This window comes from Letharia columbiana (genome assembly GCF_014066305.1).
Source record: "Letharia columbiana isolate WasteWater2 chromosome Unknown Sc0000003_s0, whole genome shotgun sequence".
NCBI lineage: Eukaryota > Fungi > Ascomycota > Lecanoromycetes > Lecanorales > Parmeliaceae > Letharia > Letharia columbiana.
In genome coordinates, this window is record NW_023501039.1 from 1277730 (window position 1) to 1293863 (window position 16134).

The 16134-nt window shown below is 51.9% G+C and overlaps 7 protein-coding genes across 7 annotated transcripts; 5 read left to right on the forward strand and 2 right to left on the reverse strand.

The window, feature by feature from the left end:
- Positions 1-57: 57 nt before the first annotated feature.
- On the forward strand, positions 58-1472 carry HO173_001883 (uncharacterized protein; the record flags this gene model as incomplete). Its single annotated transcript, XM_037303819.1, has 4 exons — positions 58-93; positions 155-224; positions 280-1101; positions 1156-1472. The coding sequence occupies 4 exons, from the start codon at positions 58-60 to the stop codon at positions 1470-1472; spliced, it is 1245 nt and encodes a 414-aa protein (XP_037169541.1).
- A 670-nt stretch (positions 1473-2142) lies between these two features.
- Positions 2143-7095, forward strand: HO173_001884 (uncharacterized protein; the record flags this gene model as incomplete). The annotated part of the gene is made up of 6 exons (XM_037303820.1): positions 2143-5062; positions 5118-5183; positions 5239-5268; positions 5789-5824; positions 6443-6551; positions 6693-7095. 6 exons carry the CDS (start codon positions 2143-2145, stop codon positions 7093-7095), a joined length of 3564 nt encoding a protein of 1187 aa, XP_037169542.1.
- A 32-nt stretch (positions 7096-7127) lies between these two features.
- Positions 7128-7954, forward strand: HO173_001885 (uncharacterized protein; the record flags this gene model as incomplete). Its single annotated transcript, XM_037303821.1, has 3 exons — positions 7128-7235; positions 7293-7456; positions 7867-7954. The coding sequence occupies 3 exons, from the start codon at positions 7128-7130 to the stop codon at positions 7952-7954; spliced, it is 360 nt and encodes a 119-aa protein (XP_037169543.1).
- Positions 7955-8146: 192 nt separating this feature from the next.
- On the forward strand, positions 8147-8437 carry HO173_001886 (uncharacterized protein; the record flags this gene model as incomplete). Its single annotated transcript, XM_037303822.1, has 1 exon — positions 8147-8437. The coding sequence occupies one exon, from the start codon at positions 8147-8149 to the stop codon at positions 8435-8437; it is 291 nt and encodes a 96-aa protein (XP_037169544.1).
- Positions 8438-8938: 501 nt separating this feature from the next.
- On the forward strand, positions 8939-10159 carry HO173_001887 (uncharacterized protein; the record flags this gene model as incomplete). Its single annotated transcript, XM_037303823.1, has 1 exon — positions 8939-10159. The coding sequence occupies one exon, from the start codon at positions 8939-8941 to the stop codon at positions 10157-10159; it is 1221 nt and encodes a 406-aa protein (XP_037169545.1).
- A 638-nt stretch (positions 10160-10797) lies between these two features.
- Positions 10798-13216, reverse strand: HO173_001888 (uncharacterized protein; the record flags this gene model as incomplete). Its single annotated transcript, XM_037303824.1, has 2 exons — positions 10798-10948; positions 11001-13216. 2 exons carry the CDS (start codon positions 13214-13216, stop codon positions 10798-10800), a joined length of 2367 nt encoding a protein of 788 aa, XP_037169546.1.
- A 1441-nt stretch (positions 13217-14657) lies between these two features.
- On the reverse strand, positions 14658-15989 carry HO173_001889 (uncharacterized protein; the record flags this gene model as incomplete). The annotated part of the gene is made up of 2 exons (XM_037303825.1): positions 14658-14693; positions 14748-15989. 2 exons carry the CDS (start codon positions 15987-15989, stop codon positions 14658-14660), a joined length of 1278 nt encoding a protein of 425 aa, XP_037169547.1.
- Positions 15990-16134: the final 145 nt, after the last annotated feature.

A 16134-nucleotide genomic window follows, 5' to 3' on the forward strand; every position in this document is an offset into this window, starting at 1 on the left:
TAGAGGCCAATACCTTCGCAACCTTGATCATCTTGTGTCCTATTTAGCTACGACACCATGGTCAAAGAGACCAAGTTCTATGATATTTTGGGGGTAAGCCACAATACTTCAGAGCCATACATTTGAAGTGGTACATCGCTTATTACTTCAATAGGTGGGACCTTCAGCCACAGAGGCTGAGCTAAAGACAGCTTACAAGAAGGGAGCACTCAAGCATCATCCAGGTGCCTGGTCCTCCCATCGCAATCCGGTGCATGAGACTAACACCAGCTGTTACAGACAAAAATGCCCACAATCCAGATGCTGCAGAAAAGTTCAAGGACCTGTCTCGTGCCTATGAAGCGCTCTCAGATCCTCAAAAGCGTCAGTTGTACGATCAATATGGCGAAGAAGGTTTAGAGCAAGGTGGAGGCGGAGGAGGCATGGCAGCGGAGGACTTGTTCGCCCAGTTCTTTGGTGGAGGCGGTGGAGCGTTCGGTGGAATGTTCGGTGGTGGTATGCGCGAACAAGGACCCAAGAAAGCGAGGACTATTCACCACGTCCACAAGGTCTCGCTGGAAGACATCTACCGAGGAAAGATCTCTAAGCTTGCTCTTCAGAAATCTGTCATCTGTCCAGCATGCGATGGCCGAGGTGGGAAAGAGGGTGCAGTAAAACAATGCTCTGGCTGCAATGGCGCTGGGATGAAGACCATGATGCGCCAAATGGGGCCCATGATTCAACGATTCCAGACCGTGTGCCCAGATTGCCAAGGAGAAGGCGAGATCATCCGGGATAAAGATCGATGCAAGCGATGCAGCGGCAAGAAGACGGTCGTTGAGCGAAAGGTTCTCCTTGTGCACGTCGACAAAGGCGTCAAGGGCGGCCACAAGATCGATTTTAGAGGAGAGGGAGACCAGATGCCAGGAGTTCTTGCAGGAGACGTCCAATTCGAAATCGAACAGAAGCCGCATTCTCGCTTCCAACGCAAAGACGACGATTTGTTCTTTCATGCCGAAATCGATATCCTCACTGCTCTTGCTGGAGGAGCGATCCATATCGAGCACTTGGATGATCGTTGGTTGACGGTGAATATCGAGCCTGGAGAGGTCATCAGTCCAGGTAAGCTGTCATTCCCCTCCAACTATATCCACAGGGCGGCTAATTCGTGACAAGGCGAGGTGAAGATGATACGAGGCCAAGGGATGCCTTCAATGAGACACCACGACTTCGGTAACCTATACATTCAATTCGACGTCAAATTTCCCCCTCTAGGCTTCAACACCCCCGAAAAAATTGCCATGCTTGAACAGATCCTGCCTCCGCGTAAGCCACAAGCGACACCTCCTAGCGACGCCATGATTGATGACTTCCCTCTCGAGGAGGTTGACCAGAGCGGACAACGAAGAGCCCAAGGAGCTACCAGCATGGAAGAGGACGAAGAAGACGGCATGCCTCAAGGCGCAGAAAGAATGCAGTGCGCGTCCCAGTAAGCCTGGGAAACGCCTGATGAGTGATGAATGGATGTGGAGGAATAACGACCACGACACTACTTTCACTACTTTTCGAATGTCTACTACACACCACCATACCTATCTACCCTGCCTACTCTTGTTATCGCATGTGGCGCATTGGCTGGCTGGGACAGGAGACAGATTCTACCAGCTGCACAGCGTGGCTTTTGCAGAGGCGTTGCGGAGCCCCTGATCAGCTGCTGACCTGGGGTTGCATTATCAATTCATTACAGGCCCGATAGATTTTTTTTTACGGCGGCTTTACAACAAGGTTGCTTGGCCTCCCAAGAGGCATCTTTTTCGAATTCGTGCATGGCGTTTTAGAGTAATTACAGTTTAGAGAAAATAATATTGCATTCAGATTTCTTTCGGCCAGTGATGGCCTTGTTGGCCATGGTCTTTGTGTCTTGTTGACAAGCTGGAACAGTCCATGCTTTCGGAAAATAGACACGATAGCAAATAAAGTAGACACAGCACGGTGGTTCTGGAAGTCTCTTCACTCCCAGCTATTGCACAAAAGCCGCTGCTCTTCTAATCGATTATATTGGGCACATAGATTTGAAGAGAGAGCGTCTCCGAGGACCTTAAATTCAGCCCTATCAAAAATCGTCGCGTCGCTCCTGGGCTCCAGCTCACCTGCAAAACAGCAATGCGAAATGTAGCTTTCTTTGCGACTCGCAAAAGACTTTTGTGGAAAGACTTAATCAGATGTCCATTCAGGCTTGCTGGCACACCGCCTAACGCCTACCCCTTCTATCACGGATCTAATTGGGAGATTGCCCCAAAGATCCAATGTCGTGGAGCGAAATCACGGGCAACCATTTCCCTCAACGATCTTCCACAAAATACGTTTGCAGCCAAGCACAGCATCTCAGAGACCGAGGATGTCGGTCCAGCATATCCCACGGTGGTACAGCAGGCATGGGACAATATGCGGAAGTTCGACAAGTGCGTACTGTTGACAAGGGTGGGAGGTTTCTACGAGCTTTACTTTGAGCACGCGGAAAAATATGGACCTCTTCTCAACATCAAAGTGGCCCAAAAGAAGACTGCCGCTGGGTCTGTGCCCATGGCAGGCTTCCCTTTCTACCAGTTGGACCGGTTCCTCAAAATCCTCGTGCAGGATCTGAACGAGTATGTGGCCATTAGTGAGGAATTTGCGAACGATGCTTCGGGCACTGTCAAGTCTGGAGGGCTGTTGTTTGACCGGAAAGTTACTAGGACGATCACGCCGGGCACTTTGATTGACGAGAAATTTATGGATCCATACGAGAATAATTTCCTGCTGGCCCTTCACCTAATTGGACCCGGCGAGTCGCCCTATCCCTCGGAGATCGAGAAGATCCCAGCAGAGCTCGCGCAGGGCTCAGTACCGCCGTCACTGATATCGACATCAATCGGGCTGGCTTGGTTGGATCTGTCAACAGGAGCTTTTTCCACGCAAATAACCACCATCGGATCGCTGGCTTCCGCCGCTGCGCGGATAGGGCCAAGGGAGATCGTGCTAGATGATGATCTTGGAGATGGCATGAAGCAGAGCATAATGGGCATACTTGAGCAGCAACGTCATCTTGTGACTTACCACTCAGCTTCAACACAAGCCCTTTCTATGTCCTCCTGGACTCCAATGTTGGAAACAGAAGTGCCCACGGAATTGCAGCCTACATTCACGAACGAGGAGGTCGCTGCAGGAAGCTTGCTTCTGGCATATGTGAAGGACAAACTTCAGGGTTCAGGGATCAAATTACAGCCACCAATCCGAAGACAAGACGGGGAGACCATGAGTATTGACAAGAACAGTATGAGAGCCCTGGAAATTCTGGAGACGTCAAAGGGCGGTGTAGGCGGCGGCAAAGGCAGTCTACTGCATACAGTGCGTCGTACCGTCACTAAAAGCGGTACAAGGCTGCTCAGAAACTGGATTGCTTCTCCTTCTATGTCTCTGCAGGTCATCAATGCAAGACTGGATATTGTAGCACTATTCTTACGGGATCGAGCTCTCGGAGAAGATGTCACTAGTCTCCTTCGTCGCAGCTACGATTCTGAGCGTCTCGTGCAAAAATTCTCTTTGGGCCGAGGAGATGCCGATGACCTGATCAGTCTGCTTAGGACCATCGAAGCGACGAGCGGGATAGCGAGTCTACTGGAGACACGTAATACCTTCTCTGAAGCCCATTCCGAAACAGATTCCCCTGACCGAAAGTATCGTCAGTCTTTGCAGAACCTAAGCCGCCGACTTTGGCTTGAGGAACCAAAAGCACTCGCTGCTAGAATTGCCTACGCCATCGACGAAGACGGCCTCACGGAGAGCCACCGCATCGAGGAAACCGAGAATGCAGATATCGTCTTAATGGCGCAGGAAGTTCTGCAAAAGGAAGGTTCTCCAGAGGACCAAGCTGCCATGACCCGCCTTTCGCGCTCCAAGATAAAGCAGAGACCTTCCGCCGACCAGGAAGGGGAGGAAGTGGATACCTGGATTCTGAGGAAAAACGCGAGTCCTATGCTGGGGAGCCTGCATGAAGCGCTAGATGGTTTACGTCAAAACAAAGCATTCTTGACATCTCGCTTGAGAGGAGACCTGGATGCACCAAGTCTAACATTGAAGTGTACTCCGGGACAAGGGCATTATTGTCACGTCAAAGGGACTAAAGATATTGCCGCGTCCTTAAAGAAGTATGTCGCCGCTCGAAACGTCAAAACGACCAAGTCAACGCGTTCCTTCCACCAGTCTGAGTGGAGCAGTCTTGGAAGCAAGATAGATCAAGCAAAGCTACGTATCAAAGCTGAAGAGCAGCGTGTGTTCCAACTCCTACGTGAACAAGTCGTCGTGAACTTAGTCAAGTTACGACGGAATGCTGCGGTACTCGACGAGCTTGATATCGGCTGCTCATTCGCAACTCTAGCAAAAGAGCAAGGGTTTGTTAGACCTATCCTGAACTCGGGCTTGGACCACAAGATCGTTGGTGGGCGGCATCCGACGGTAAAGCTCGGTTTGGAAGAGCAGGGAAGAGCCTTCGTCAGCAATGACTGTTCGATCGGCGTAAAGGAACGGATTTGGCTCATCACGGGCCCAAATATGGCTGGCAAGAGCACGTTCCTACGCCAAAACGCTCTAATCTCTGTATTGGCTCAGGTCGGATCCTTCGTTCCCGCCGAATATGCAGAGATAGGCTTGGTCGACCAAATATTTACGAGAGTGGGTTCCGCAGATGACCTGTTCCGAGACCAGTCCACATTCATGGTGGAAATGATGGAGACTGCTGCGATTCTTAATCAAGCTACGGCCCAGTCTTTTGTGATAATGGACGAAATCGGACGTGGCACGACACCGGAGGATGGGATTGCAGTGGGCTTCGCATGCTTGCATCACCTGTACTACAAGAATCTCTGCCGGACGCTTTTCGCTACGCATTTCCACGCTTTAGCAGACATGACAAAGGATTTTGAGCACCTGGCATGCTATTGCACGGATGTGGTAGAGCGACCTGGAGGATCGTTTTCATTTGTTCACCGTCTTCGGAAGGGCGTCAATAGGAGCTCCCACGCTTTGAAAGTGGCACGCCTTGCAGGTATGATTCTGTGGGGACCTCCCATCTTGACTGGCTGCAGACTGACCCTCTCTAGGAATTCCAGAAGCAGCAATCGAGACCGCTCGGACTGTTCTGAAAAGTTTTGATAAGCAGTCTGGCGGTTCTTTTGAAACATCATCGCCTCAAGCAGCGACGGCCTGAGCCTGAGCTTGCAGGCCTACAGAAAGTCTTTGACAACCACACACGTCTGAATCTATAAGTTGTTTCAAAACTTCAAGAAATCCCTTGCACGAGGCGAGGCAAGAGAATTTTCCTGAATAGTGAGACATTGGGAGACGTCAATTGCTCACAAGACGATGATATGAGGCCCAAAAAAAAGAAGAGGGAAAACCCGGGGATGCAACAAAACAGCTCCATAATGCAGCATCCTCACACTTACGACCAATCGACTTAAGTAGGAAGTGCGGTGTTAGCGAACACGAGAGTACAAAGGTGGCTCGAAGAGTCTAGCCGCTTGCCCAATGGCGATGGTCGAAATCTCGCGGCGTTGCTGTGTTGACCATGAAAGAGACTGATTTTTTGACTTGGTGCCCAAAATCAATATGGGGAAAAAGACTAGACAATGGCACAACTCATTTTGGGATTTTTCTGGCAGCTTGCTTTGCCTGCTCTTCACGTCACGCGTTCCCGTTCAAGGCTCCTGTTTCTGCATAATCGGCTATTGAAAAGGTTGACCGGCTTGGGTGCTGACTACTTCACATCTAGTAATGGATGACTTCAGCTTTTCACAAATGACGCCCTGTAGGTGGTCTTGCTAGGCTTCTTGCACGGACCTGCTCCAAGACTTTGCGTGGTTACCTGGTCTTAGACAATCAAGATCTGTTGATGGCTGTATTCTTTATTAACATCGCTAGTTGATTACACCGAGGCCTAAAGTCGAGCTGAGTGACGAGAAAGGTCACTCTGCGTTGACAAAGATTGCCAGAAAATTTGGGGTGGTAGTATACCACGCCACAGTGTCTGCATCTGGTGCATAAGCATGGCACGATGGACCTTCAGCTCGTGGCACTGTGCCAGACAGGCCCCTGTTTCGTGTCGTCTTGGGCTTTTCCAACTCATCGAAACCTCGTCCCTCACCCCTTTCGAGGTCTGGAGTCTTTGTTTCTTCCATGCTATGCTAACCTTGTTGTCAAATCGATCTTCCTATTCCCGTATGGCTCTTCCTAGAGTTTCCAGTACTTCTTGCTTTGTGCACCGCTTTTGAAAATGAGAGTGCCAGTCTGTTGAGTACGGCGGCCAGCGTATGCGCCCAAGGGTTGGATCCAATAGTCAATATGTGCATTCGCTTCGATCACCAATGCATGAAAGCGATGACTATGAGCGTCTCGAAACCGCTGGTAACGAGCTGATATTTCATAGCGGTCGTCAAGAACAGCACACTCTATGTCAACGGTGGCAGAGAAACATTTATCGACGTGAAAGCAAATGGCAGCTCGTCAGAGCAGTTTGGCAACGGTACAGGGTTACAGTGAGTGATTGCAAACCACACGGCTGCGATGATAGTCTCGGTAAAGCCTGGATAAATATCTTGTTACCTTTGACTGGAGTCAATCCTGGGACTGGAAGACCATATCTCGGGAAAAGCCTTCGCCAAGAAACCTAATCCCAGGACTGGCACGGCGCCTGCGGTGCTCTCACGCGGGGCACTGTTCTACGGTTCAGCCAATGACAGCAACATCTATCTCTGGGGCGGAACAACTTCATATTCGAATACGAGCTTCCCAGGCTACGAGGCCCCAACTCCACAAGAATACTCATTGTGGTTGTTTGACATTTCGACTCAGGGATCGGACCAATATGACTTGACGCTTGGCAGTGCAAACAGACCAAGCTATGGATCGTTTACTAATGCAGAAGAGCTAGGCTTAGGATTCTATTTCAATGGGGAACTCGACTCGGGCTGCGAGATCCAGACGCAGATTTATGGAAACGGTGTGGAGCATTTAATTGGAGGCATGATTGTTGTTGACTTGGTCAACCAGACAGCAAGGATATGTCGACGCAGGCAGTAAGTGGCAACGTGCCGTGATCAAGAGGAGGAACGATGTACGGCAATGATATTGAACCCCATGGAGTCATTGTCCAGATAGCAGGCAAGCAACAGAACGTCGCCAATACTACAGGTATCATAAGTCCGCATATCGAGAATTTGGTCAGTCAAAAACTGACACCGGAAGACTTGAGGAACATGGCTAATTGACATGGACAGCTACCGATGGACGAGATTGACATCTTTGACGTTGCTTCCTACTACAACGACAGTACCCCGCATGGCACTTGGTACAAGCAGACAACGAGCGGAGCCACTCCAGATCCGCGCATTGATTTCTGCCTCATCCTAGCATCTGCTCCTGATGGAAGCAGCCACAACGTGTGAGTCTTGTCTCCCTAAAAAACGCACCAAAATTTGATTAGCTTACACAAGGCAAGAATTTGTACGGTGGCCGCGGAGCCGACGCGTTCTTCGATGAAATTGGGTCCTTTCCATACCATCTTTCATATGGACAAAAGTCTATCAAGGCGAGAGCCCACGATTTGGACACACGTGCCACCGAGTCGGAGGCCGAACGATGATCACAGTTGGCGGTGCTGCGAACGATGATTGGCACGACGCCCCTTGCGACTGGGAGACTTTCGATTTGTCGGATCTGGTTTGGGAGAGTGTGTATGATGCATCTGCGCCGGCTTACGCTGTGCCTGCTCCGATTGCTGCGTGAATAGGTGCTTCGTAAGAGCTTCATACTGATTTATCCCCCTCATAGCTAATTCATGGAGTTCTGCAGCGCATCAGGTGGCGCTGCGATGTACGAACCTACTCCATCCGGCTTCGGTCAATCCGGCCTCGCAGACCTCTTCAAGGTCCAGTATTAAGGGGCTTCAGTAGGTCTCGCACCAACACCAAGCCCCAGACCGTCAGGGTCTCGCCCAATTCACCGTCCTGCCGTTATAGTCGGCTGCTTAGTCGGTGGTATCGCCTGTATCACTGTCATTGTTGGACTAGGATTGTGCTACAGGAGGCAAATCCGTCATCGCATCACAGGCTGCGAGTCTCCACGCCAGGAGATGGAAAACCATGGAAGAGTTTTCCAGGAGATGGACGTTCACGAGAGGGTGGTCCAGGAGATGGGGGCTGAGAAAATTCACTGGGAGTCGCCCGCGGAGAATAAACCGGCTGAAATCTGGAGTTCTACCAAAGGCTCGGAAGAGAACCCTGGCTCTGGTGATGTCCGCCGAAATGGGATCCCAGCTGACGATAAGGTGCCAGAGATCCCTAGTCCGGGAAGAACCTCGGAAGGAAGTTCAAGAGGGTCTCAGCGGAGCTTCAAAATGCTGCATCCGCTGCCAATGCCTTGATGATGACCAAATTTGCACTGTGTCAACCCACCACTACAGACTACGGAGAGGCCCACCACCTCTGGAATGGAGCGTTTGCTCTTGGAATCAGGACTTCATCTCCAAGGTAACGCCCTTATTCTGGGGTAAAGTACCTTTTCGAACGGACAAGCCACAGCCATTCCTCACGACCTACAATGGCTTCTGGGAGTCGTTGCCTCTACCTTGTCTTCCACCCCTGCAAAGACTCTAGGATGTAGTGCTCGGAAGCATACAATGTGTACAAGGTGTAATAACACGAATGTACGAATATTCGCAATGCGGAGACGATGGCAAGGCCACCGGCCGGGGGGGGGGGTTCGAAGGTCGGAATTTCAATAGCAAAACATAGTATGATAGCACCTACTGGATTTGCCGTAAATCATCACAAGAAACACCTGATAGATAGTTATACTATAGATCTCTGCATCAACAATCGATCATCGTCCCCAAATCTGACACCTCCGCTCTCCTCCCCCCATCATGACCACGACCCCCCCACAGACCTACATCCACTCCGCTCCCCTTGCGACCCTCGCACCCCACCTCCTCCCCCACCTCCCCAAATCCCTCCCCCTCCTCCGGCGTCTCCAATTCCACACCGCATCGCCCTCCGCCCGCACAATCGCGACTTTTCCCCCGCCATCATCATCATCACCATCACCATCACCATCACCGACGACCACCAACACCGCCCCGCCAGCCTCGTTCGCCGCCATCTGGGCCGACCGCACCCGCGCGCCCGAAACCGAATGCTGGATCTTTTCCACCTTCGAAACCCTCCCTCCGCCCCCGCCGACGCCCTCCCAGCGACACGAAGCCCGAGCTCAATGCCTCGCCCTCCTGGCCGTCACAGCGCGCCTGCCGGCCACGACGCCCCTGACCATCATCGGGTCTGTGAACGAGAGCTTGCTGCGGCTCATCGGCGGGGAAGAGGTGGGTCGGTTGGCGCCGCAGAAGGTGGTTTCCAGAGACACGGAGCACGATGATGATTACGACGACGACGACACGGGTACGGGCGGGGGTGGCGTGGTACGCGGGATCAGCGTGCCGTACTGCAAATGGCTCATCGCCCCGCCCGGAGCCGAAGGCGGCGGAGGAAGATCGCAGGGCGGGGGGTCGTTACCGCCCGGCTACGCGTTCGGCGAGCTCCGCGGCGAGGACGAGCTCAAGCTGACGATCGCCCGGACGGAGATCCCCAAGACGGAGGAGACGCTCGCCCAGCTCGGCTGCTGCGGGGTACGCCACACGCCCGGATCTGCGTCTACGGCTACGGCTACGGCTACACGTACGGCCGCGGACGCGAGGGAAGGAGAGGGGCAAGGACGAGGCGCGTTGGTAGCGTGGGCCTTCCTGGGCGTCGACGGCAGTCTGACGTCCCTGCACGTGGAACCGGAGCACCGGGGTCGGGGGCTCGCGAAGGCGGTCTCGCGCCGACTGTTCCGATCCCTGGCGGACGATGCGTCGGCGATGGGGTTCCGGGCCGCTGACGGGGCCGGAGACGGAGTCGGGGGGTATGGCCGCGGCGAGGGCTGGGCGCACAGCGACGTCGCCGAAGAGAATCTCGGGAGTGCGGGCGTGGCGAGGGCGATGGGGGGGAAGGAGGGTTGGAGGGTTAGATGGGTCAGTGTCGATTTGGCGGCGGTGGTGGAGGAGAGATGGACAAAGCTGTTGGGAGAGGAAGCGGTACTCCGAGTTGGCTGATATTCTCTTAACTAGCTTACTTCCGACGCGCTTTTTTTGGCCAGCATCGACCCAAAAGAACGGTGTCATTTTGTGATAAGACTCGTCTCAGGGAGAGTGGTAATTTAGAAGAGTGGGAGAGACTGGCCTGTTGGCGACTGCTATCGTCAATGTTTTGGGGGCTGTACCGCCTAGACTGCCGCTTCTTTCGGCGCCTTGCCTAGAGAGTAGAGATGGTGGTCGAGTTTGGGGGCGGTTGTAAAATATTAAAATTGGGGTGTGGATTCTTCTTTATTAGGGTTATTGTCGGTACCGGAGACGGGAGGGTGGTGGAGGTCAGATTTGGATGAGGATGGAATGGAGAGATGGTATGGGTCATGAATGGATGTATAGACAGATGAGGAGAGGAGTAAATGATTCAAGAAATAGATCATGGTTCATTTAGAGCTAGTGTTTTATGCATTCGATATCCCAATACGGCCGAAGGAACAAGCCTTTGACTCATCCACAGTAAAAATCGTCGAGAAGTTCCGTCGCCAGTAATATGCATGAAACGCACTCAAACTCTCCGCTGGAAGAGTGTTGTCGCCACAAGCAAGGGTATAGTAAGTAGATGACATGAAGTAAATAAGGGTTTGATAAGAGAAAGCAAGCAGCCCTCAAGGCTTGATAGAAACCGATTTCTTGCGTCCAAAGATGGTCCTCGTCCTTGACTTGTCTCGTGGTTTTTTCTCCGGCGTAGTCTGTTTCACACCTCGCCCCTGGCGTTCGTTCTTGTCGCTTTCGTCTGCATATTTGGGTTTATAGATCCTGTCCGTATGTTAGCAGAAGGCCAGTTCTTTTGTCTCTAGATGGGACATACCAGCTATTGCCAACCATACTCATGCCCTTCGCCTCCGCCATCCTATAGTAATGAGCTGCCTTCTTCAAGTCTTTCTTACAACCCTGGCCCTGCGCGTAGCAGAATCCAGCCTCCGCCATCGCATCTGCGTCACCCCAGTTGCCTGCGATCTCAAAACATCGTAATCCGAGTGTTTTGTCTTGTTCGATGCCCCAGCCGTTCATGTGACTGACTCCGAGCTCGTATATACTCAATGCGAACTGTGCACGCCTGGTCTTCCGCTCTGTCATATCGGCTGGATTCCCGTTCTTGTCTTCATCAACTGCAACTTCTATGCTGGCACAGTCTGCGGCCTTACGGAGCCATTGCACGCCTTCTTGCTGGTTGGGACGCATGCCCCATCCGTGGCGACAGGCCAGTGCGTACAACAGCATAGCGGTTGGAAGATTCTGCCTCGCTGCAATGCGAAGGTGGTAGGTAGACTCTCGGGCGGCCCCACGCTCGTGTAGCTCAATGCCCTTTGCTAGATGATCTTCTGGGCTTAGCTCGGTAGACAGAGCTGGAGCACGAGGGCGTGCTTTGATGGTGCTTCCTGACCGAGTAGAGGCTGAGTATTCCGACTGAGCGTCGCTCTGGACCGGAGTTGGAGGTGGCCTATGATTCTGCTCAGGTGAACCGTTTGATCTCTGGTCGGTAGAAGGAAGAGCAGATCCACTAGAAGCCTGCTCAACGGAAGGCCTTGGTGAGCCTCTCGCAACCTGCTCAAAGGAGGGCCGTGGTGAGCCTCTTGGAATCTGCTCGTGAGAAGGGCGTGCGAAGAATTGGGGTCGCTGATCGAATGAACGGCGTGGTGAAGATCTGTGAAGCTCCAGGCTAGGTTTTGGCGACCGGGTAGGCGTCATGGGTCTGTTCGCGAGGGGTGTGGTAGGGCGAAGGTTTATTGGTGCTTGAGGTCGGTCCCACTCGAACACCAGCTTTTCATCCTGAAGGACCTTGAAGTCTCGCTGCAGCATCCTGCCACGGGGCAGGGAGTATTTGGCATAGATGTAGGAGGGGGCTGGTGCATCTAGTGGATTCTGTGGGTCCGGGATTTGCTCGTTGTCCATGCTCCCAGGCGTTTGCACACTATCATCCACGAAGAGAAAACGCTGGCTATCAAAAGATGGCTGACGGGATGCCGAGCTGAAAGGAGGTCGTACTGCATCCATCGACGGCCGGCTGTCGAAAGAGGGTTGCCGGGATGGGATGTCGGTTGATGGTCGGCTGGCTCTGCTGAGCGGCCTCGAGAAATTGAAAGTCGGTCGAACCTGGCGTGAGCCGCCAATGGAGTATTCAGAGTTTAGAGACGGTGACCGACCGTGAGCTTGTGTGAAAGGAGAAAACGGGGAGTGAGGCACCGAGAAGCCACTGCTTGAAGAGTCCTTCCTGTGTTGGGAAAATCCAGACCGGCCAGTAGAAGCACTGTGCTCATCATCCGAACTGTCTTGGGGAATCGACCTAGTGCTTCCCGCATAACGTACATGAGGTGATTTTGGTGGTGCTAACGAGCCATTGTATCCTCGAGAGGACGTAGAGGCGATAGACGTCTCACGTTGTGGCCCATGATGGTTGGAGGACTCGGGGTTCCCTGGCGGGTAGGCGAAGGGGTTTCGGTCCACCGCCTCAGCGCTCCTTCCTAGTGGAAATGTCGGTTCTGGTGACTTTGCTCTCGGCACGCCAAAATAGTCATTCGTCCGCACTGGGCTGAACTCCGCAGGTGTAAGGAAAGGTGGGTCTGGCGTAGGACCTTCATGGTACTCTGGTTCACCCTCAACTAGTGGTATATTACTCATTCGAGGGTAGAAGGATTTGGGTCGAAAATCTGGATCCTCCACCTCTGGCATTGTTCCAGATGGATCTTCATCCCTAGCTCTTGGAGGTGACCCTGGTAACACATTCTGTATTTCGGCGGACCTTGACCTGTTATACATGGAGTTTTGCTTCGTGATCGGATCACCAGTTGTGAGTGGAGGTAGCCTGCTGACTCGCCTGCCATTTCTCTTACTGTCGTCCAATTGTTTCGCCAGAAGTCGGCTTTGCATAGCAAACATGTCCAGCGGGGACATTGCCGGGGGTATGTCGCCCGCGAAGTGCTGCATCCTTGGAGATAATGTTCCAGATGTATGGACTGGGATACCGTTGTGCATTGATTCGTGAGACTTGGAGCTCAGGTCAATGAAGGTTGGACGTGGAGCCATGATGAAAGAAATGGAGAGGGGTCGGTAAGCTGATTCATCCGAGAGGCAAACACAAGTCGCAGTCACTGTCGCAGTGCATGTGCATGTGCATGTGCGGCTCAGGATGGTAGGAATATGGAGTAATCAAGGCGCAATGAGAGTATTAGCGCAGGATAGGCTAGGTGATTGAGGCGAAGTTCTTAACGAGCGACGGTGGTGAGATGGATCTATTATATTAGCATTGAGCTGTGAAAGAGGGAAGTCACGACCCCAGGCTGTCGATGGTCTGGTTTTTTCGTACGTGGTCGTCGGCACGGAGTAGGCGTTTGAGGTGGGTTAAGAGGGGTTTCACGACGATTTGGCGATCATGTTGGGATGATATAAGGATATTGCAGCCGGAGGATGTGCTATTTATTGACGGCAGCAGATGTCGATGTAGATGTGTTGAAGGCGTTATTGGTCTGACTATTGAGTAGGTGCTACTGACCAGAGAGGACGTTGGACAACGTTGAGTGGAGGCAAGGATGAAATTGATGATCTGATTCGGATGAAGTCCATGTGATGTGATTGGTTGGCTGGGTGGGAAAGAGGAAGTTGTTGCAATTGCAAGCGGGTGGATCTACTCAGGGGTGGTTAGGGCCTTGCATCTCGCCGCCTATAAAAATAGCTGCAGGGGCCCGGTGACCCTGGGGAGAAGATTGGTAGTTGCATTATTCGCTGCAGCATCCCTCAAGACTTCAACCTCAAAGCATCCGTACAGTCACCATATCGAATATTATGATTCATCCATCACACCAATCATTATTCTCGCTGCCTCTAATGTTTATGTAGCATTATCACCAAAATTCGAGGACGAAAATCCCCCCATTTTTATGCCAGATCTCTCATCATCTCCAGATCTGGGACTTGGCATTTTGCATAAGCGCAACCAATTGGGTTTCTGCCACTACTAGGTCGCATAGGTGCAACATTAATCTATGGTACTGTGTTTTCCAGTTTGGTTGAGTGTTTAGGTTTTATAATCTAATAGCGTTTTTAAATAGATTTTATTAATTGTTGTGTTTTTTTTTAATTTTTTTGGTGATGGTTGGCCGGGATAGAAAAATGGGGGTGTGGGTAGGGGGTCCCTTACATGTAAGTCCCAAGTCCCAATGCTTCACTTGCTCATCTGATAATGGACAAAGTATGAAGCTCATGTTGACCATGGACCAAAGAATGGAATCATTAGGTATTGGGAAAAATGGGTTGATTGCCTTCTATCTAACTTTCCGCCCCTTGAAAAATGCCTTCTGACTTCAGAGCACTCCTTAGTTCTGGTCTGCCTTCCAGCCTTCGTACCACAGCTCAAGACAATGTAAACATGGCTAATTGTTCGACGCCTAGAGTAGCCATGCCATAAGAACGATATCCGCAATGTTTCTGCCAGCTCTCACCCATATACCTCCTAGACTATGGTGACTCCTTATGATGTAACAAAGGCCTCTGCCGGTAAGGTCGCCTAGGCATAACCATGTAAGTAAGACCGTCATGTAACGAAGATATGCAGACAAACCTTAGCTTGCCCAAATGATGCTGCCGCTCCTTCCAAATTCCACCCACACTGTTCCAGGCACAATCCCGAGAACTCTAATGTCATCCCTGTAGCTTTGCTCAGCTCCACCGCCAGCACCTCCTTCTGCACCTGCTCCTCTGTTTTGCCAGGCGCGGACAATGCGAATCCCGCCGGCACATTGATCTGATGTTGTGCTTGTGCCGTTGGATCGGAGGCGCTATCCTCTACTTCAGGCCGCCACGCATCGTGGCCTCCATACTGTCTCAAGACAAGTGTATCACACGCAACGCGGATACCTCCAACCCCTCCTCCTGGCCCCAAGACAAACGTACGATCAAAACTCCGTATTGCTGTTGATTGGCCGCTTGAAACATCCACCTCCGCGAATTCTCCATGCAACATGACCATGAGCCCACCGACGCCGCTTGATGATTGTCCGGTTGGGTCTGGTAAACCTGGGATGGTGTGACACTCGACACACCATTTTTGCGGCTCTGCCATTATGTCGGGATGACGAGTGACTGGTAGGGTTGTGAACCCATCTTTGATACTCTCCGCACCGGTGTATAGACGTGACATTCGACTTGGCGGGTGGGTGATCTTGGTTAGATTTCGGCTCTTTCTGAGGTATGCTTCCCAGCCAGGAGGTTTCTGGCTCGTGGTTTCGGCGATGTGGGGAGCGGAAAGGTTGATGCTGATAGAGAAAGTCGATTGGGCATCGTAATATCCATTGACCAGAGCGGTGCGATCTCCATCGTAGGCAGGGAAGAAGTGTTTGACAAAGGTCTCGCTAATAGCTGCTTCGTCACGAAAGCTAGGCCCAAGGATTGGGATTGGTAATTTGCGTTTCACCGCGGCTCTAGCATCCTCCAAGGATCTTATTTGTATTGTGTTGAGAGTAGTGAGGGTAGGATACCATTTCACGATGTCGTCTTTATATGTCGGCACCTCCGTCTCAATGGGATTTCCAGTAAGTATAATTTGGTCGAGCTTACGGAATTTCCACCGCCATCCATCAAGCGCGGTGAGGTTCTTCAGTTGATTGTTCGAGAGGTCGAGGTTTTTGAGTGCTGGAAATGTTTGCGAAAGTGTAGTAACCGAGGCTATGGTAGTCAGGGCGTTGTTGGCCAGCGAAACACTAACGATGGCCTCCTCCTTGGCGTGCGCGGTTGTGAAGATGCTATCGCAGATCTTCATGAGCGCTGGGAAAAACTTCGATTCCCGTGAGGTTGTGCTGAACATGCCAATATTGACAAGTTCGGGATCCGTGCCGAGTTGCGACAGGTCTAGGAGCTTCGCATCTGTACTGTACCGCCGACTGAGAACAGATTTCAGGACGTTGATAGTGTTAGGTGTTTCGGAGTCTGCGTTACTCGCCAGTGGTTCA